Source organism: Glycine soja, chromosome 6, assembly GCF_004193775.1.
Source record: "Glycine soja cultivar W05 chromosome 6, ASM419377v2, whole genome shotgun sequence".
In the NCBI taxonomy this organism is placed as follows: domain Eukaryota; kingdom Viridiplantae; phylum Streptophyta; class Magnoliopsida; order Fabales; family Fabaceae; genus Glycine; species Glycine soja.
The window spans coordinates 43,600,605-43,622,850 of record NC_041007.1 but is presented as its reverse complement, the minus strand read 5'-3'; the positions used below and the strand labels follow the sequence as shown (position 1 = coordinate 43,622,850).

At 30.3% G+C, this 22,246-nt stretch overlaps 1 protein-coding gene and 1 long non-coding RNA gene across 2 annotated transcripts; one reads left to right on the top strand and one right to left on the bottom strand.

The window, feature by feature from the left end:
• Positions 1-2,058: 2,058 nt before the first annotated feature.
• On the bottom strand, positions 2,059-3,337 carry LOC114414325. Its single transcript, XR_003667184.1, has 2 exons — positions 3,182-3,337; positions 2,059-2,305 (listed from the first exon to the last, which is right to left on the bottom strand). It is a non-coding gene; the product is annotated as an uncharacterized LOC114414325 (long non-coding RNA).
• A 5,121-nt stretch (positions 3,338-8,458) lies between these two features.
• LOC114417070 (AP-5 complex subunit zeta-1) lies at positions 8,459-18,053 on the top strand. Its single transcript, XM_028382169.1, has 16 exons — positions 8,459-8,730; positions 8,972-9,112; positions 9,207-9,298; positions 10,315-10,411; positions 10,951-10,994; positions 11,682-11,770; positions 12,224-12,315; positions 12,400-12,546; positions 12,865-13,012; positions 13,199-13,275; positions 15,308-15,379; positions 16,681-16,728; positions 16,808-16,935; positions 17,033-17,183; positions 17,262-17,472; positions 17,667-18,053. The coding sequence occupies exons 1-16, from the start codon at positions 8,620-8,622 to the stop codon at positions 17,714-17,716; spliced, it is 1,698 nt and encodes a 565-aa protein (XP_028237970.1). The 5' UTR covers positions 8,459-8,619; the 3' UTR covers positions 17,717-18,053.
• Positions 18,054-22,246: the final 4,193 nt, after the last annotated feature.

Below are 22,246 nucleotides of genomic sequence, written 5' to 3'. Positions count from 1 at the left end.
GGGAGAAAGGCATGAGAGTGTAGCTCTGTGTATTTTTAGAAAAGAGGACATAAATATATATAGACATTTATGTAACAACAAAATATGACCGTTGGAAATATGACCGTTGGAAATCAACCTACAATTGTCATAAAAAACGTAACAAACTAGTTGACTCATTAAAACAAAATCTTAAGAACATCTAAAATAATATTTTATTTTATAAAATAGAATTAATATATATTTATAAATTTTAAATTAAAACACAAATATTTACCAACAAAAACTACATTAAACATTCATTAGTCTAAATGAGTCTATATATAGAACGATACACACTTACGAAGCGGGGTGAGATTGTTAATCTGACACTTGTAAAAACTTCCTGCAACATAAAACGAAAATGCAGAATAGAGGAAATGTTAATGCTTATAGAATTGCGGTAATACAATAAACACATAGAAACTAAAAAATAAGGCTCTTTATAGTACATAGAACAACATTATTCTATTTTCAAAATAGAACATGACCCTTACCTATTCACGTTAGCTTGTTGTATAACCTTCAACAACCTTTGTACAACGGATTAATCAAATTCCAGGATCCTATTTAGGTTGTCGAGCATCCAATTGGAATCAAGAAATGAGATTGAAAGTAAACTATCAGGAAGCTAGGCACAAATGTTGAAACGGAAACACAACAACTAATATCTGGTTGAGATTTTTGCTATGAAGTGCATAATAAAGATAGTTGGCTCAAGTCAACTCGTAGCTCTGGAAGCTGGTGAGAAGAAAACTGTAACTTTTGAAATTGGAATTTGAAATAAATCGCGAAATGAAGGAACAAAGCAGATGAGGAAGCTCAGCAAGGGTAAATGCTGTCGAGGCTCGACGATGTGACCTCCCAGGTCTGCAACCTAGTGCCATCGTAGCCTAACCTATTGATTTCAAAATGAAATTTGAACAAAAAACGCAAAATGATGGAGCACAGATGAAGGGGAACAAAGGCGAGGCAGGAAGCAAGCGGAGAAATAAATTAATTTCAAAAATTGGAGGAGATGACAGGTAGAAGAACTAGTTGTTCTTTTATTACTAAAGATAGATTAAAGTTAAATAGTTGTGAAACACATCTGATTTTTCACTTCTCAAATTCTCACTTGTATAATTTTTTTATCTCTCTCCTTGTATGATTTGTCTAGGGTGTTACATATCCACCAACTTTTGTCCACTTTGTCCTCAAATCATATCATATTAGAAGAGATTTGCTCTGATATAATTTGTATCATCTTTGATTTTTGACTTCTCAATGACTTTGACACATGTCATGCTTATAATCCCTCCCATGATGGTGGATTCATTTGGTGGGATGTCACCATTTAGATATTATCTAAGTTTGATCCTTAACAGAATTAATTACTAATCAAATTTTATTTACTTTCCAATGAAATTCTAGAGGATTTTTTTGTCTAAGAGGACTCCAAATGGTTAAGATAAAAATTCAGGTTCGCTTGAACTGTTCCCCCTCAGGAGTTTTACCATTCAGGAATATTTTTTTATTTATTTTTTCACATGGGTAGCTTTCAAATTATTTTTGAAAAGGGGGTAAGTCGTAACAAGTGTTACGACTTCTAATTAGAAGTCGTATCACCTGTTACAACTTATTATTTTTTTTTACTTCTTTTAATTAAAATATGATATGGCACAATGACTCATTTTAATTGGTTGTCTTTGTAAAGTTTCTGTAGGCTGATAGTCTGTCAACTTTAATCTCTTTATTATATAAAGTAGTATATGCACGGTCGAGTTTTCCACACAAAAAAAAAGAGATAAGGAACACAATGATAATTTTGATGGAGAAGAGTAAAATATCTAACAAACACATTTAATGTGTGGCTGTTATAAATAAATCTTTTATCGCTTAAAGAAATATCCATTGGAAAAAGAATATCCCCCCAAAACTCATGTTCATTTGAGGGATAAAATACTTATACATTTATTTCTTAAAAAAAATAAATCACTCATTAATCCTCATTTAATTTGTCAATTAAAATTTATTGTCCATTTATGATAATGTATAACATTGGCCATAAATATATTAACCTTTTTTATTATCTTTTGTATTCAAATTGGAACAATTGATATATCATTCTAAGGAGAACAATCATATATGCAAATACATTTGTAAGGATTTCTGCCCATGCAATGTCCAATTCCTTGATATTGTTGAATGCAATTAACCCGACATTTTGTGAGGTCACAATTATTAGGATCCAACACTTTCAAACATTTGTTATCTGTCATCATTGCTCCACTTGTCCTTGAAATAACTATGTAAATACAAATACAATGTTAAAAAGACAAATTCTCATAAAAAAATCATATAACTGTTAGTTCTGATTTATATATATATATATATATATTAAAACAATCAAATTTAGTTAGGTAGTTATATTTTTATTTTTAACGTATTTCATTGACTTTGTTCTTGTCAACAATGCTAAATAATAACATGAATGTTAAATATGTTAAAGATTTTTTCTTTACCTATAGTATCAATTGTTTGTTATAGTTGTTATGTTTTTAACACATTTCTTATTTTTCTGTTCCTAATTCAAGACAATATTATCAAATAAATTCAAAATATATTATATTTTTTATTTTAATGTTATATTTCACTGCCATTTAATCTTTAATTTCTATTAAATTTTGAATTTTCCAATTAAGTCTTTTAACTAAAAATTAAATGCAAAATCATTGGATTACCAAAGATGCATGACAAGATTAGAGACTCAATTTTTATGTTTATTTTTTAAAAAAGGAAGGGATAAACTAATAAGAGAGAGATCTATGCCTAAAATATGAAATGTATAAATTAAAAGCATTATATATATATATATATATATATATATATATATATATATAAAGAGAGAGAGAGAGAGAGAGGTTGGTAGGATGATTGAATTAAGGGTTTTGATATAAGGTAAAAGTCATGAGTCTAAAAGTAATTTATTTTGATTTTGCAAAATGAACAAATCATCTAAAATAATTTATTTTTGAAAAACTTAAATACTTTCATTTGGAATATTGAGTTCATTGCATCAACACCACATAAACAACATCCCTGACAAAGACAGATAATAAGAAACCAAGCAATATATGTGTAGAGACAAAGAGGAGAGAGAGGAAGAGATAAATTACTAAACCTGTAAAGATAAGAGCAAAAGCAAAAATGATTGTGAAAGAAATCTTAATCATCTTTAAATCAACAATGTCAATAGCAACTTTGCCTTTGATGTTTGAAGTGAGCTATAATTTGATGTGAAGTCATGAATTTATACAAACAAAATCATCATTTGAAGCATAATTTCAATAACAATTTGCCTTATTAATTTATATATATATATATATATATATATATATATATATATAATTTTTTTGATAAGAGATCTTTTTTTGAAGTGGCAAAAAATATTGTTATCGTCTAATGTCAAATCTTTTATGATATAAAGTAGCATACGTAAGCTCAAGTTTTACCCACAAAAAGTTAAAGGACAAAATGGTAATTTCAAATATGAATGTAAAATATTAAGAAAATATATTTAATGCTTGTCGGTTATAAATAAATCCTTTTTTTATTCTATAAAGTAGTATACAAAAGTTAAGTTTTTTTCCATAAAGTTAAAGGATGTAATGGTAATTTTGATGTGAACATTAAAATATCTAAAAATATATTTAACGTTTGGCTTTTATAAACAAATCATTTAATACATTGTGATCCCAAAAAAATTATAGGACATAATGGTAATTTTGACCGTGAACATAAAAATATCTAGAAATTATATTTAATACTTGACTGTTATGAATAAATCCTTTATTACTTAAAGGAATATACGTTTTGAAAAGTTCATCCACTTCTCCCACCTCCTTTAAGGGGTAAAATAAAATCAAGCTTTAATCATTATTTATTTCTTCAATTAAATTTCAAAGTGCATTTATGAGGATCATGTCTAAAGAAACTAGTTTCTACAACTAAATTACATTGTGTTTATAAGCCTTAAAATTATAATTTGATTTACAATATCCTAATATTATTAATATTTTATTATATAAAGAAATATACAAAAGCACAAGGTTTTCCCTAAAAAAAAGTTAAATGACACAATGATAATTTTGCATGTGATCTTCAAAATATCTAGAAAATGTATTTAATGCTTAACAATTATAAATAAACTCTCTATCTTTTATTATATAAATTAGTATACCCAAATTCTTGTTTTCTTCCCCAAAAGTTAAATGACACAAAGGTAATTTCAATATATATATATATATATATATATATATATATATATATATATATTGAAAAATAAATAATCATTTATTACTTCAATCATTATACATATGGAAAAAATGTTGTTCCTTTAAGGGATAAAATAGTCATATAAATATATATATATATTTAAAAAATTATGTTTTAATCATCATCTATTTCATTTAATTATTTATAATCTTTATAATATTAATATACATAAGCTCAAGATTCTCCCCTCCCCCTAGGAGTGAAAACACACAATGTTAGTTTTGAATGTGAACATCTAAATATCTAGAAAATATATTCAATATTGTACTACTACAAATAAATTCTTTATCTTTTACCATTGAGATTAATGGAAAAACACCGTCACTATGAAACAAACAACACAACCAATTAAAATGAGTAAGCCACATTAGATTTTAATTAAAAATGATTTTAGAAAAACCTAATAAAGAACCAAGAGCAATTAGAGCATGCTTGCACCACGTTTCTTTGCCTTTGTCTTGACACCGAGGAACATAATTTTCCTAGTTTCCATTTTTCAAATGTTAATGTTTTGAATTTGATATTTGCTTGTGTTTCATATATATTACATTTCTCAATTTTTGGTATCTTGAAAACTTTTTATTTCCTTCTCTTTTAATGGGTTAAATTTAGGCGTGGCCTCTTCCATATTACTTGCAACAAAATAGGTACTTCAAATTAATATTTGGCTAATGCAAAATCATTTCTCACAATAGGATTAAACTTTACAAATTGAATTGATTTTGTTAGATCTTATCCACTCATATGCATCATTGTTTGATCTTACCCACTTATTATTATTAAATAATTTCATACAAATAAAATTAATTTTCCATAAATTTTTACTTTATAAATATAGTTTTTATTATCACTGAAATAGTTTTATGTAAAAAATTTACGTAATAATTTTTAATTTATAAATATATTTTTTCATTTGATGATATAATTATTGCTAAAAAAATTTAAAAAATAAAGTTTTTATTAGACAACATTTAATTTAAAAGGAACATTTAAGATAAAAAAAATTAACAAACAACTTCTACTTATTATTATTTTAAGCTCTTATTTCTAACTTTAATTTGTAAGTAACTATTAAGTCAATATTAAACTAGGCCAAATATACCTTAATAATTTCTATTAATTTTCAAGTTATAATAACCAATTTTTTTCTAAAAAAAATACTGAAATATTTTAAAATATATTAATAAGGAGGAAATGAAATGATATGACATAATAAACCATACAAACTACAATCAAATCAATAGGACAAGGTATTACCCAAGTGAGTACTTAAAGGATCTGCCTGAAATCTATACCAGTTGTCATTAAACTTTCAACACCAACTACAAAAATTCCATATATTCAAAACATAATTGTCAAAAAGACATTAAACATTCATTAGTCTAAATGAGTCTATATATAGAATGATACACACTTACGAAGCGGGGTGAGATTGTTAATCTGACACTTGTAAAAACTTCCTGCAACATAAAACGAAAATGCAGAATAGAGCAAATGTTAATGCATATAGAATTGCGGTAATACAATAAACACATAGAAACTAAAAAATAAGGCTCTTTATAGTACATAGAACAACATTATTCTATCTTCAAAATAGAACATGACCCTTACCAATTCACGTTAGCTTGTTGTATAACCTTCAACAACCTTTGTACAACGGATAATCAAAATCCAAGATCCTGTTTAGGTTGTCGAGCATCCAACTGGAATCAAGAAATGAGATTAAAAGAAAACTATCAGGAAGCTAGGCACAAATGTTGAAACGGAAACACCACAACTAGTATCTGGTTGAGATTTTTGCTATGAAGTGCATAATGAAGATAGTTGGCTCAGGTAAACTCGTAGCTTTGGAAGCTAGTGAGAAGAAAATTATAACTTTCGAACTTGGAATTTGAAATAAACCCTGAAATGGAGGAACAAAGCAGATGAGGAAGCTTAGCATGGGTAAATGCAGTCGAGGTTCGGCAATGTGACCTCCCAGGTTTGCAACCTAGCATCATCGTAGCCTAACCTATTGATTTCAAAATGAAATTTGAACAAAAAACACGAAATGGTGGAGCAAAGATGAAGAGGAACAAAGGCAAGACAGGAAGTAAGCGGAGAAACAAAATAATTCCAAAAATTGGAGGAGATGACACGTAGAAGAAGTGGTTGTTCTTTTATTACTAAAGATAGATTAAAGTTAAATAGTTGTGTAACACATTTGATTTTTTACTTCTCAAATTCTCACTTGTATAATTTTTGGATCTCTCTCCTTGTATGATTTATTTAGGGTGTTACTTGCCCACCAACTTCTGTCCAGTTTGTCCTCAAATTATATCATACTAGAAGAGATTTGATTTGATATAATTTGTAACATCTTTGATTTTTGACTTCTCAACGTCTTTTACACATGTCCTACTTATGAATCCCTCCCATGATGGTGGATTCATTTGGTGGGATGTTACAATTTAGATATTATCTAAATTCGATCCTTAATAGAAATAATTATTAAACAAATTTTATTTACTTTCCAATGAAATTCTAGAGGATTTTTTGTCTAAGAGGACTCCAAATGGTTAAGATAAAAATAAAATAAAAATATATTCAATACACTAAAATGCAGCAATTACACTGATGAGTGTCATTAAATCAGGACAAAAAAATGGCCTATTATTTCAGGTTCGTTTGCACCGTTCCCACTTGAGAGTTTTACCATTCATGAATATTTTTATTTTTTATTTTTTGACATGGATAGTTTTCAAATTATTTTTGAAAAGGGGGTAAGTCGTAACAAGTGTTACGACTTCTAAGTAAGAAGTCGTAACACCTGTTATGACTTATTATTATTTTTACTTCTTTTAACTAAGTCGTAAAATTTTTTTCAGCTTCATTTACTTTTTTATTTTATTTACGTCCTTAAAGTTGTATATATTTTTATAACTTATAATTTCAAAGCCGTCAGTTTTGTTTATATTTTTATCTTTTTAAGACTTTGAAGTTGTATTTTTTTTACATTTGAAGTTTTAGATTTTAGATTTTTTTTATTTACTTGAATTTTCTGTTTTGTTTTGTTTTCAATTTTTAAAAAAATTATAAATAATTTTATTTATTTAATTATTAAATGAAATTTTTTACTTTTACTTGTTATTAGTTTTATTTAATATCTTGTATATATTTATTATATGGTTTTATTTAGTATGTTATATATTTTTTAAATATTTTTTTATTTAAAATATTTTATATAATTTTAAATATTGTTTTTATTTAATATATTTTATATATTTACAATTCATATAATTTTTTAATAATGTTGTTGAATTTATTTTGTTTTGTAAATGAAATAAAAAATTAATATAATGATATTTACTATGTTTTTGAATATTTATTTTATTTTAAATACTTAAATTTTAAAAAACTAAAATTTTAAAATATTGTTTTATTAATATTAGCTTATAATTTATGAAATAATATTATTTATTTTGTATAAAAGAACTTACTATTTATAACATCTAATAATTTAGTAACAAAAATAGTTGTTAAATTAAAAACAACAAGATACATTAATATAAAATAAACAATACAACTTAAAGAAAAATATAAAAAATAAATATTATATTAACTATCTACTTGTTTGTATCCATAGTTACTAGGATTAGGTTAAATATACAAAATTTTAAAATATGCAAGATATTAAATTTTAAATATATAAAATATATTAAATAAAATATTATTGAAAAATATATTAAATATTTAAAATAAAAAATATGAATAAAATATATAACATTAAATAAAGTAATATAAAAAATATATACAAGATATTAAATAAAACTAATAAAAATAAAATTAAAAATATTTATTTCATAATTAAATAAATAAAATAATTTAAAATTAAAAAAAAATAAAAAATGAAGAAAATACAAGTAAATAAAAAACTTTAAATGTAATAAAAATACAGCTACTTAAAAAAAAAATAAAACTTACAAATTTAAAATCACAAGTTAAAAACATATACAACATTAAAATTATAAATAAAATAAAAAAGTATATAAAAAATTTTGTGACTTCAGTTTAAAATAATAAAGTAAAAAAATAAGGCATAAGAAGTGCTTAGGCCTCTTATTCTTAAAAATAATTTAAAACCGACCGCATAGGAAAAATTGGAAAGAAAAAAAATCCAGAGTGGTAAAACTCCCTTCCCACCACTCCCATCAAGTTTTTTCCGAGAATGGAAGAATAACATAGACGTGTAGCTCTTCCTCCTCCCACTCCATAGTGTTGCTACTCCTTCAATTCCCAAAAGCAATGTCAGAGCGAGACATAGCTTGGGATTTCCATCTCCGTAAGCTCTCTGCTAGCGGCAGAGACTCCAACACCGCCAACGATCCTGCTTCCGATTCATCTCTTCTTCCTTCGGTAACTCTCTCTCTCCATTCCCCTCAACAAATTCTTACAATTTCATTCAATTATACTTTTTTTTTATTGACAAATGTTAATTGTTAGAATGTTAGTTTTTTTTTAATAAGGAAATCGAGCCTGTCGATTTTTCTCTCTTTGTTTCTCCCTTCACCATCCAACCCACCTTATAACTCCAATACTCTATTTGTTATTATTTTTTATTTTTATTTTTATTATTATTGTTGTTAATTTTGATTAGGTGAAGAAGCTTCATGAAATATGCAAGAACGAGTCCTCCGAGGACTTGGTAGCTAGGGTTTATCCATCCATTAACAAGATTTTCCAGCGCGCTGTCGCTTCCCTCTCTCAATCTCGAACCTCCAATGGCCTTCTTTTACTTGTATGCTTTTTTTTTAATTGATAATTTTTTTTATCGTAATACTTTCTTTGTCTTCGATTCGATTCGAATTAATGTTTGCTTATTTGTTTCTCAGGAAATTCTTCAGTTTTACCTGGACTTTGGGGAGGTTGTTCTTCATGATGCGGATCCTAGTCTCAGGACATTTTTTCGTTTGTGCTTGAGCAGGTACTAATAATTAGAGTTTAATTTCTATGCATTGTAAGTGTAAATATGTTTTACACCAATAACCAATTAAAAATCATCATTGATATGACTTTTAAGATTGTTAGTGTAAAAGTTAACAAATCTACATATATGTTGGTTGTGATTGATGACAACGTAAAAATTCAGTGCCTAGACTATTTTTTTCATAATATATTATATATTTTGACAAATGTAATGTCAAGTGACTTTGGCGTGGCGTGAAAAGTTAATTTTGGCTGTATAATTATATGTAGATGTCCCAGATTAAATTTAAGTAAAATTATTTTTGATCATTTGTGTATAATTGGATGATAAAGATTAGTTGCTTATTTGCTAAAGATTCTTTTAATGGTTATTCTGTTCTAGCTTTGCTTGTTGTCTTATTTATCTTCTAGTCTTTACCCTATCTTAATGACATAGAGAGGAAGAAGATAGGTGTGAAGTTTAGGGGCACCAATGTTTTGGTATGCAATCAAAGGTTAAGTTAAGGGTTAAAATTTAAATGAAAAGGATTTTTAGGAATTAATGTTACTGGCATAACTTTTTTATTTTATTCTGTTTGGTAATCTCTTCTCTACTCCGCGAAAAGTAAAAAAATTTCTCATGCTTTTCTCTCCCAACTCCCAGTTTCAAGTTTGCATTTTATTCAAGTGGTTGACGATGGATGATAGAGCAGAATTTTGACGGAAGAAATATAGTATCATAGTAATGTCATTAGTAGCAAATAGGAAGTAACAAACAGTTCTTCTTCATCATTGTTGATTCCTTGTCCCTCCTTTACTGAGAGGCAAGAGTAAGAGAGATGTGAGCAAGATGATAGGAAGTCTTCATGATTTGTATGCATTTGTTGAGCTTGAGAGAGGACGGGAAACTTACCTATTCAGTCTCAGTCAGAGTATTGCTTACTCTGCTAAAATTGGGTTTAAAGTCTGTTTATTGAAATGCAATGTTACAAAAACGGGGTTTATCATTCTTCAAAATTATTTGTCTTGTTGCAGGGAATTTGCTGATCCTGTTGTTGCAGAAGCAACGCTTGAATTTCTCATCATCAACAAGAAGAAGCTTCTAACTTCCTTCCCTAACTTATTGCCTCAGGTGTAACCCAAGTTCTGCTGCACCTTTTACTTTTAAAAATGTTGCATGCAATAAAATTAGGAAGTTTAATAATTAGCATGAGAAAATGTTTGCTCAATAAGTTTTTTGTTTAGTTGGGTTTTTTAGGTATTAATTAAGGTCTTCAGGATGACACCTAAATAAAAATGTCATTGAATTATCTTGGCTTTGATTCGGGTCCTAACAGTCGTATGTTCCCCTTTGGAAGTTCTGAACTTTTATAGTCTAACCTGAAGCATGAGATCATGATCTATGAAGCACCGACACTAACACGAATACCGGACACGACACGGACACGGACACGTGGACACCTGTCAAACACATCAAACTCAACTTGAACACGGGCGTCGGTGTCGTGTCAAACACTAGACACGACAAGGTACTGGAGTGTCCGTGCTTCATAGATCATGATAACCTCTTCATTCATAAGCTTGTTCCCTTTTGGGCTTTGGAGTTTGCTTTATCCCAGTAATAACAGTATGTTTCTATCTGATATCATCTATAATTATTCTTTTTGGCAGTTTTTTCCATTGTTGTTAAAGTTGGTTGCTTGGAATGGTGAAAGGTATGTACCATTTTTTCTTCCCTTTTTTATTTGGTCCAGTTTTTTTTTTTTTTTTTTGGGGGGGGGGGGGGAGGGGGGCTTATAAAAGGTAAATACTTTTTCTGCCATATTCTGAACCAGTTAATACAATCTATGGCTGATCCTGTACTCTTTCTTGTGCTTCCAAAACTTTAAATGCATAAGTCATGGTAATGATTTTTCTATACATTTTAACCTTTAAAGTGGAAAAGAAATGGTTTCAAGAGGAACATTAAAATTTAGACCATCCTCTTGTTATAAGGGTAGTAAATATTGAAAAGGGAATCTGTTTAGTTACCTGATGCAAGAATTTTGAAGATTGAGCATTGTCTATGACTCTTATGTCTAATGGAATCAAATATAATTTGTTTTCAGGGTCACAATTTTTTTCCTCTTCTACTTGACATTACTGTGCCGTGTAACTGTTTCTTCATGGAAGTCTTTGTCATTTTTGGGGACATTCTGTGTGCCCTTGGTCCTTGGACCATTTTTGGCAACTAATTTACTGGTTTTTGGTTAAAATAGATAAGCCTGATTTTTGTGGCAATGTGTTGTCTATGTGACACTTTGGTGCATGTGGTTGGAGTGTAATTCTCATATTTTTTTTTTGTAGTAATGTACCTAAACTACAGGGGATATTGACTAACTATTTTTTGTATACTCTTGCAGATTAGAGAAACTATTTTTGAAAGCCTTTCCGGGCTTGATGTCACCTGGGTCATTTATTTCCTTATTTCCATCTTTAGTAGACTTGCCAAGTACGTGCAAATATATGACCATCACCTTTTATGTCTTGTTTACCTTTTATTTCAGTAGAAAAATTAATATTTACAATTACCATTGTTTGTCCATTTAATTTTTTTCACTCTTCTGATTTTGCTTTTATATGAACAACATAATTCAGTTTATAATCAAGATAGGTGAAAAAGTTGACTGTGCTCTATTTACATGTTTAACTTTTATTCCTTTTAGGCACATTTGCCATTGTAATATTCATAATTAGTCTATGTGGGCCGCTTCCCCAATGTTAAAACGTAAAATAGAAAAGGATGAAGCATGGCCCTTCAGTAATTAATAAGAATCACTTAGGAAAAATAGGTAGCTATTGCAGTTGCTCCATATCAGCTTGAGGATATGCTGAGAATCAGTTTCTTCGTATTTCCCTTGACAAAACCTTATCAATTCAACATTTCTGTGCCCATCTTTGCTAGTTTTGGTAGTAGCATTGGAAAAGGTGGAAAAAAGCTCAGGACCACTAATTGGGAGCAGCATAGCTTCTATTCAGAAAAATACTGCCCCTAAGGTTATCTTTGATACTTTAAATTTGAGTAGAATCTAGCTACTGTTGCGTGTACCCTATGAATGTCTTTGTTTATTTTAAATATAGATGCTACTTGCCCTTATGGATGAGGCATATACTGGTTCAACTATAGAAGATGGTGGAGGAGATTCTGAATCTGAGGATAACAGTGCAATTGATGTAGCTGATCCGTTTTTCCTTGAACTTTTAAAGGATGAAAATGATGGTATCGCTGTATGGTTACCTTTCATCTTTTTTTGTCACTGTTAGTTCAATTTGTTTTGGTTCCTGATACTTTAAACGTCAAAATTCAAGTTGAGCATTTTTTCTCATCCAAATCTTGCTTACCAAGTTATGTCAATATTCACTTGACCAAAATATTGATGATACGTTTGCTTTCACTAATATTGCTTTCTACGCTTTGAAAGGTTAATATTTGATAAAATTTTGTGTTGTTCCAACTCTGATATTATAGCCCCATTACCACTCTAGGGTTTTTGTTCGGTGTTTAGCTTCATTTAGATTCCTAAAGTAAATTCTATCATGTGCCAGGAACGGCCCTGGTCGTCTCCAGTGATGGCTGCGATATTACAAGCTTCGGTCAATAGTCCTTATTCTGATAGGCTGAAGGCAGTACTCAACATGGCTCCTCATCTTCTTGATGTGTACTTCTCCATAGCATTGCATACTGTCAATAATTGTATGTTTTATTCACACAATTTCTATGCTTGTTTGCTTTGGGATTATTCTATATTCTTTAATATTGAGAATTTTGTCATTAGAATTCTGTGCTCTTAAGGAGATATGTTGATGAATTGGCTGTTTACAGTTTTCTCTCTCTCTCTCTCTCTCTCTCTTTTATTTTTTTTTTTAAATTCATTTTCAGCTTTGATTTGTGCATTGATTCCCCTGCTTATGTCAAGATTTGCAACAATATTTCCGGACAAAATATTTTCCTATGAGGTATTGATTATCTTCTCATGTCATTACAAGTTAGAATTGCTTTTGAGAACTGACATTTCAAAACACATGCAGTTGTGCTTATTGGCTTATGTAGAACTAACATTTACTATTTGAAGCTCTCCGTTTCAGCTATAGTAATCTAGCCCAAAGGAATGAAATTCAGTGACATTTTTTATTCTGTCTGAGGTTCCAGCAAAATTCATTAAGTATTAAGGTGTTATAGTATTTAGCAAATCCTTTATTATTCTCATGATTATTATAACTGTTGAAATTATAGGATTTTAGGCATGGAGGGTGTAGAGAATAGAGACTATACACTTTGAAATTGATGTTTGCTTGATATGAGATCATATGTTAAAAGAAACAAATCACTTACCTTTATTTATACTAAACTAGATTCATAATCCTAAATTAAGGAAACAAATCATGTAAGAAATACTATGGAAACCAATCCTAAGAGAGACTCAAACTATTCAAAGGTGTAATTATTTATGATATTACATGATATCCTCTTGATATTCTAACACTTTTCCCCTCCTCAAGCTAAAGCTTACTAAACTCTAAGCCTGTTGCAAATGAACCCTTTAAAAAGAAAAAAAAAATCAAAACAATATAATATGGGTTCCACTAAACATGGCTAGAAAGGAAACTATGGGACATTAGAGATGTCAAAGAGATGAGCTTTGTTCAATAGACAACTCAGCAAGATGTTTAGAACAATTATCAGCCTAAAGAGCCAGTTAGAATATTGTTTGATCAAGGAAGGGGAGACTTCACTGGAATGATCATCAGTATAAATTTCCTGGCAAGTAATTATAACACCATAAGAGCTAGAACTTCTCCAAGTTCATCAACAATTGCATTTGGAAGCTTCAAATAGCAGAATACTTCCAAATTTGTAACTAAGGCTGATGTGCATCACAACTGTTAGATTAATATGTGTTTCTTTTGTATATGTTTTATTATCTTTCTTATTTTGCACTCTTTCTCTGCTGTACAAGGGGTGCAGTCTGCACCCTATCTTGTCATGTACTTGTTTCTTGTATATATATATATACAATAATCTCCGCTGAGTAAGACAAGTTGAGTTGTCCAAAATGTAGTTCATAGTCTTAACTCAACCATGGAGAGTTCCTTGCCCAAAATGTTCATTTGTGAGACAGGAGGAATTACCTTCATTACTGTTCACAATGGGAGACTGGTATGAATAGCTGCCAATTAAGCACTAATTTGATCACTGTATCACTCATTTTTAAGAAGTCACTATAACATTAGTGAAAAGAGAGAAGCATCACAAACATTGGATGGTTTGGGTTACCAAGTAAATCTACATGTAGCAGATAAAAGGAAGCACTAGAATAGGGGTAGGGATAGATCTGGTAGGGCATATGGGACATAGGCCTATGCTAGAGCACCTCCGGGACAAAGACTAGTGTTACCAGACAGACTACACCTAGGATAGAGACTATCCATGGAAAGTTAGTACCGATGAAGCCACTCTAAGGTAAGATAGGGCTGAACAGATTCAATCTTTAAAGACAGGTTAGAATAGAACCAACCTTCAGAAAGGCATGGTAAATTAATGCCAATATGTTGAAATATGGGTTGAAACAGCACCAATCTGCAGGCAGCTAAAACATAGCCCAGTTACAGAATGATAGGCTGAACTGAAACTGAGTCAATTTGCATAAAAGAAGCTAGAATAATAACAACAACACTTGGCACAAGAGCTTGAAACAAACAACTCTATAGGTAAAACTCACATAGGAGAGATTAGGAGCAAACCATGGGCTCTGATACAATGTTGATATTATAATGTTTAAGGTAAGGATATGGGTAAATGAGATATTAAATAATCTGAAATTGATAACAAGTATTGGATGTTTTACAAAATATAAAGCATTAACCTTTATTTATGCTTTATATAAATACCTTGCATTTTTTATAAACTCCTCCTTTCAATTTTTGTTGTGAATCAAGTTAGTGTTCCATACTCATTACTCTGTATTCAAAGTTCTGCTCTGTTTTTCAGGTTCGCAAGCGACTTTTGGAGTTTATGCTCTCTACATTTCAGTGTTCACCAAATTTCATTGCCCTTTTAAAGGTATCCTTTTGTCAATATACTACCTTTTATTTATGATTTTACACCAAATGTTGTTTGTAACACCCCGACGAATCACACTGGAAAGAAAGGGATTCAGAGGCTGTGCAAGTATGAAACTATATAGTCGAGGATAACTTAAATAAATTAATTGGTATTATCTATACCAATAAGATGCATTTACTTTTTCAGTAGTCCATCACTTAAGGAACTTCATAGTTAAGCGTGTTTGACTTGAAGTAGTTATGAGATGGATGACCTTCTGAAAGTTTTCTAGAAAACGTGAGTGAGGATAAAACACGTTGAAAAGTCTTGTGTTGGTTTGTGGGGTCAGTCATTGATCCTGAAAGCAGGCAAAACTGATTTTTGAGGTCTCGGAAAGGGTTACTTACAGAGGGTTCTGACCAATAAGGATGTTGAGTGATGTACCACCGTGCAAAGTACCGTACAATGCAAGCCACTGAGAAATCGACAATCAGGGATGTTACATTGTTCAACTTTTATTTCATGATCTATTGCATCTGCTTGATATATCATATTTATGGCATAACAAAGCATTAAGATTGTGAACTGCAAGATTGTGTTATGTGACAACATATTTTATTTCTGGTGTTGGGCTACCTTATGCCCTTGCATTGGTTTATACAATAAATTGATGCTTCTTAAAGCTGCTTTCTTTTTTCTTTGAAATATTGCAGTATTTGTCTTTTGTCCCGTCATTTATAGGATTTGATCTTTTTCTGTCTTTGAAAGCTATGGTCTTACTCTTATGTCAAGAACCAACTCTCCTGAAAGGCTTATGCTGTTGGGTTATGACTGATGCCGGGAACCAACTTTTCCAAAAGCTTAAGCCATTAGGCAAAGGCTCAGAACCAATTTTATATAGCACTTATAGAAAAGAAGTGTTTACTGTGATTGTGTGTAAGATAACACACAAACTATTTAATTTATAATGAAGGAATATAAGTAATAAGGGAAAGAAAGAAATCCCTAAAAATCTGCTATCTAACTATGCACAGTTTCCATATTTACATTAAAGCTAATCATATCTTTAACAACACTCGCCCACATACAAGACCCTTTGGGTTTGAAGGGTTGGTAACGCTCCGCAGTATGCGCACCCTATCTTGTGACTTGATTTACTTTTGTTAGAGGAATGGGGACAACAAGGATCAAACTCTTGACCATTATTTATAGAAGCACTAATGCCATGTCAATAACCCATTCTTCTAAGTTCTAAACTCTTTAGTTGTTAAGTAAAGACTCATAATGATTTTATATTTAACACCTTGTGTGAATTGCAGAAACCTATAATGGACAGACTTGGAGAAGCTTATGACAGCCCAGAGAAGGTTAGTCAATAACTATTTTAACTATTTGTGGGAGAGTGATACAACCATCTTGGCTTAAAAATTCATTAATTTTCTTTAGACAGAATTGGCCTTGCAACTATGTTGGGCCATTGGAGAGCATGGTGGAGGTGGTGGATCTCACAAAGATGAAGCCCGTGAGCTTTTTGAGAGTTTAGAACTGCTTCTGTATGAAAACCTTTCCTCAAGGTATGATGTAGTATTAGTATACACCTTGCTTCTTCCAGTTCTGTGAGATTTCTAGATACTTGTTTGATGACTTGATCTACTTTGTTTTACTTGGAAGTCGTGTGGGCATGACTCAGGAGGTATCCGATGAGGATACTTACAGAAGGTCATCACAGTCCAGGCTTTTATGTTTTGTTGTGACAGCCATTGCAAAGCTTGCTACGTATCATCGAGAGTTACTGCCAAGAGCACGTGTGTCCTTGGGCAAGGTATTCTTTGGTGTCACTGGGCAAAGCATAAGAGGTCATCGATGTAATTATCTTTCTAATATAGGATTTTCTTTTCAGGTGGCTCGGTCTCGAATTTCAGATCCTAGAGTATGGAGACGTGCATGTGATTTCCTGGGTTTGATGAAAGACCCTGCTATATGTGCATCCATATTGGGGCCTTCACGTCCTGCACAAGGCACCACACAGAAAGTAGGCAGCATAAACTGGAGTGAAGGTTCAACGAAGATGATTGCACATATTCCGTTTTACATTCTAGGGGAACAAGAAGGTGAGTTTGCTCCCGATGTCACTCATTCATCTGCATTACCTGCACATTTTTGCATTCAGGATTACATTTGGAGAATATAATTATATTTCATTCCAACTCCATTGCGCATGCACTAGCACATCTGTTGCATTTATTTTTCTCTTTTTCTTAGTGGAAATTTGTTGCTTACATTTTAAGTTGCTTACTTGTTACAGGGCCACCTTTTCATGATTTCTCATTCTCAGATATCATTCCAAGCATATGATTGAAGCTGAAATTGTACCAGGTGGTCATCTTGGTAGTTGATATCATTCTGATCTATCCTACATTGTTACTTTCTTAAATCTGTATATTATTAAGCCTTCCGTAAATAAGCAAGTTCACTTTTTAGTTATTTGTCCAGATTTCTGGTTTATTGCTTGGCTTTTAGCATTGAATCCTAAAGATTAGGATTCTACTTGTAGGCGGACAAGTTTGAGTAGATTTGGCTCTTTTCTTGTTGAAACTATGATTTTGTCCGGCCCATTGGAAAATATTTAGACCAATGTAATGTGATTTTCCTGTTAAATTTGGTTATTTAAAAAAGTTACGGTTTCTATTGAGGTTTGTGGAACCCGTCATACTTCAAAATAAGCGATGAGAAAGTGAGCTTGGCTATTTGTGGAATGGTTTTATTTACTTTCCCCCCTATAATGGCTTTGTTTTCAACTCATTAGTAAAATACGGGAACTCTTGAAATATATATCTCATTAATTATTTTCCCAAAAAAATCTTATCAAGAGATGTGAAATTTAATAAGTTGTCAAAATGGAATCAGAGGAAATGTCAAGCTAGGTAAGGGGTTACCTGGAGAAAAGAATTAGCAAGAATAGGATTCTGAAGATAAAGGAGAAATGATACCCCGATTATCCAGTTAGAGGCACCAGAACATTGCAAAATGTTATGCTGGATGCAATGTGACTACATTAGAGCCTACATAGTATTCTAAAGTTGCTAAATCAGAAGCATGGAGAACTGCCACGAAGGTGATCAATATGATTGAGAAAAACAACACTAGGCAGTTCGTAAAAAGACTATATAATCAAAAGGTAATTGGTGTTAAGTGGGTTACAAAACTAAACTCAATTTTGATGGATCTATGAAAAACTCAATTGCTGCTAAAAGGTTGTTTTCGCCTTTTCGGCAACAGGGTGTTGAATTTTCTGGTACATTTGCTCTAGTTGCAAGAAATGAGACGATTATTGCAACCTTGGCAGCCAAGTTGTGGTGGAAAATAACCATTTTTATGTTAAGTCAACATTCTTGAATGGTTTGCTTGAATTAAACATCTATTTTGAACAACCTTAAGAATTTCAGGTTCCAAAAAATGAAAACAAAGTCGATAAGTTCCATAAAGCTTTGTATGGTCTGAAATAGACACCAAGGGTTTGGTATAACATAATTGATGGCTATCTTCTACAAAAAGGTTTTAAGAGGAGTGAGAATGAAGTCATTTTTTGTGAAGTTGTCAAAAAAATGAAGTGCAACTCATTGTTTCTTTATGCGTTGATGATTTGTTGGTGATAAGGAATGAATAAGCTAATTCAAGAATGAAATGGAGAGAATTTGAAAATTGACAGATCTAGGTGAAATTAAATATTTTCTTGGAATGCAGGCTTTTCAATCAAATGCCTAGAATTTTCATTTTTCAAAAGAAATATGCTTTGAAGATATTTAGAAAATTTCTCACGGAGAGATGTATGCTTGTAGCTACACCACTAGTTCGGAATGAAAAGGTATCAAACAATGATGATGATGATGGAGCAAAAGATTTTATTTATAAAAGCATGATGATGGTGTGTATCTTTCAGCTACTAGACAAGAATTAATTGTAAGTTTATTGTCCAGATTTATGCATTCTCCAAGTCAAGTTCATCTTGGTGAAACAAAGAGACTTTTAAGATACATAAAGGGTACAGTAGACTTGGTTTTGAAAAATGAAAGTGGAGAGCTTCTAGTCATAAACGTTTAAGTTCGTACTTCTAGTTATAATAGATATAAACATTTTTAACTAAGAACTGTTTGTTAAACTTCTTTCACCCTACATAAGATTTGCAAAAAGGTTTCAAAACACAATTCAATCCCCTACAAATGTTTTCTTCAGTTTTAACCTTCTACCACTAAGCTGGTCCTAATGAATTTATACTAGTGTAATTTAATATATATATATATATATATATATATATATATATATATATATATATATATATCTTGTGCATAACTAAAATTTATAATAAATAAAGACTTTAAAACATGTAAATTGTATTATATATACTTAAAATTGTAAAAAATAAATATTTTTTAATATATAAATTATATTTTAGATTTATGATAAACAATTTATATTATGATAGAATGTTAATTATTGATAATTTATTTTAGAGGATATTTAAATTCAATAAGCAATAAAGAAATTTTTTAAAAGAAATAAAAGGTTAAGAAAAATTCTTAAAAGCCTCTCTTGTTGAAGAAAAAATTCTAAAATACTATTGTTGAAGAATATTACTTAAAAATTCCTAAAATTTCCAGTTGAAGAACATTTTTTTTATTGTCAAATGATAACTATGCATTAGGACTATGAAATCTTATGAGAATTGTAAAGATTAAAAAATATACACATGTTTCTTTTAAGTGGTGATGTAATCACTAAATATCTTTTAACCTTGACTATTCATATATAATGTCACAGTTCTAGATGTAAGAATATTATTTTTATATATAATATATATTTTTTTTATAAAAAAAACAACAAAAACTAAAATTGATCCATAAATTCCGGACACAGATTGGATTGAAGAAGCCTGGTTTTACCCCTGCCCCTTCTTTTTCTACAATAATAAAGAAGAGTCTTTTCTCTTTGTCAACATCATAAGGCCCTTTCCTGTATTGAAATGTGATACTGGACATTAGCATTATATTAATGTGATAGAACAAAAAGGGGATCACAGCTAATACCAGACATCATAAAGAATATGCTAGTGTTTTGACGCAATCCTAATTGATCACTTTAAATAGTACATTCCAAGGCTGGTACTATTAGCAATTTAGCATCTTCAACACCACTGATAAATTTATTTCATTCTCAGTTTATTTTCCTTTTATAGATATCAGAAAAGAGAGGTGTGTGTTGAGTGTTCTCCAAGTTATGATCGAGTAGCGGCAGATGCAAGTAAACATGCAATGCAAGCTGTGCTCCATTGGCTGAACATTAGTTTCTATTTATTCGTTATTGTTACCCTTTAACCTCAAATAGGAGGACATGGGGAGAAATTTTCGATGTATGTCGATCTATAAGTTTAAATCATAGCACAACTTCTTAATATATTTGAAAAGACGTTATTGTTATTCATGTTTCTCATATTTATCAACCCGTAGTAAGTTTAAGTGATGTGAATTTGCAAATAAAAAGCCAAATATCATAAATTACTAGTAGCGTACGTGTTTGGACACGTGTAAGAAAGGAAGATTTTCGCGTTAATCCAAACATGCGGTAACTAAGATATGGTTTTTCCAATTAATGTGGCAGGACGTGCCATGCAAATTGAAGAGGTATATATAGGTCATCCAAATTAATGTACTAATTTGGAGATTAATAAGTTTTTCTATATTCCACTAGACCCAAGAACAAACAAATTATATGATATCTGCTGCATTTTGATTTGCTTTTACTATGTTATAATTTTTTTTTTTAAGATTGCATAAGATTTTTACTCAAGTTTGATAAGATTATTATGAGTGATATATATATAATTTTCTCTCTAAATATTTAATAATGTAATTATATATCTATGATTCAAATTTGAAACTACTATTAAATTAAAATAATTTTGCGCAATTGATTCATACGTTGGAATGGTTAGATTATAATTTATCTGTTAAAACGCGGAAGCACATTTTTTTTTTTAATGTAATGCCTTGATAATATGCCTTCGGTTGGATACGAATAGATGCATCATGCCTGTAGAAGTGTCAATTTGAATTGGTCTACGTATATTAAAAAAAAAAGGCTAAATCATTTTGTCAAATGTCAATGTCTGATATGATATTTTCAGCTAAAAGAATTTAGTTAAACTTTAAAATTTTATTAATGTTTTTAAAGAAAAGATAGATTGAAAATAAAAAAGTTACACTAATTAATTCTACCCCGCTTTCTCTTAAGTAATAGAACGAAATCTTTGTTCTGTTATTTTATAAATTACCCAAACACTGTAATAACATTTTTATCTATTTCATTTTCAATCCATCCACTCTATTATATACATCCTCATTTACTCCATTTTTTCTCTATACCACAAATTCAAAGATAACCTAACCTAACCTAACTTCTCAATGCATCAAAACAAAACAAAGAAACAATTAGAGGAGGAGAACCAAAACCGAATTCCGTGGAACATTAGTTCCCTCACCACTCAGTTTTGCTAACTAGCTAGCTAGCTGCTATAAGTTGTGGCTGAGTACCCAGTAGGTCAATTGTGACTTGGAATCGGTCCAAAGAGACCAAGACAAGCAATGTAGATACGCAATCAGTGAGTCACCACGTTGAGGCCTTCGCAGTACTTGAAGGTCATCATTACTGAAAGTGAATGCTTTTATTAATTATATGAATGAATACAATGACTTCATCATCTCTCGTTCACTATATACCACAATTTTCACAAGAAAAATTAATTGAAGGCCCAGAATTGCCAAGAAATTTGATAGAACTAATAAAAAAAAAAAGAGAATACACTAATAATTTAAAATAATTCTATATTAT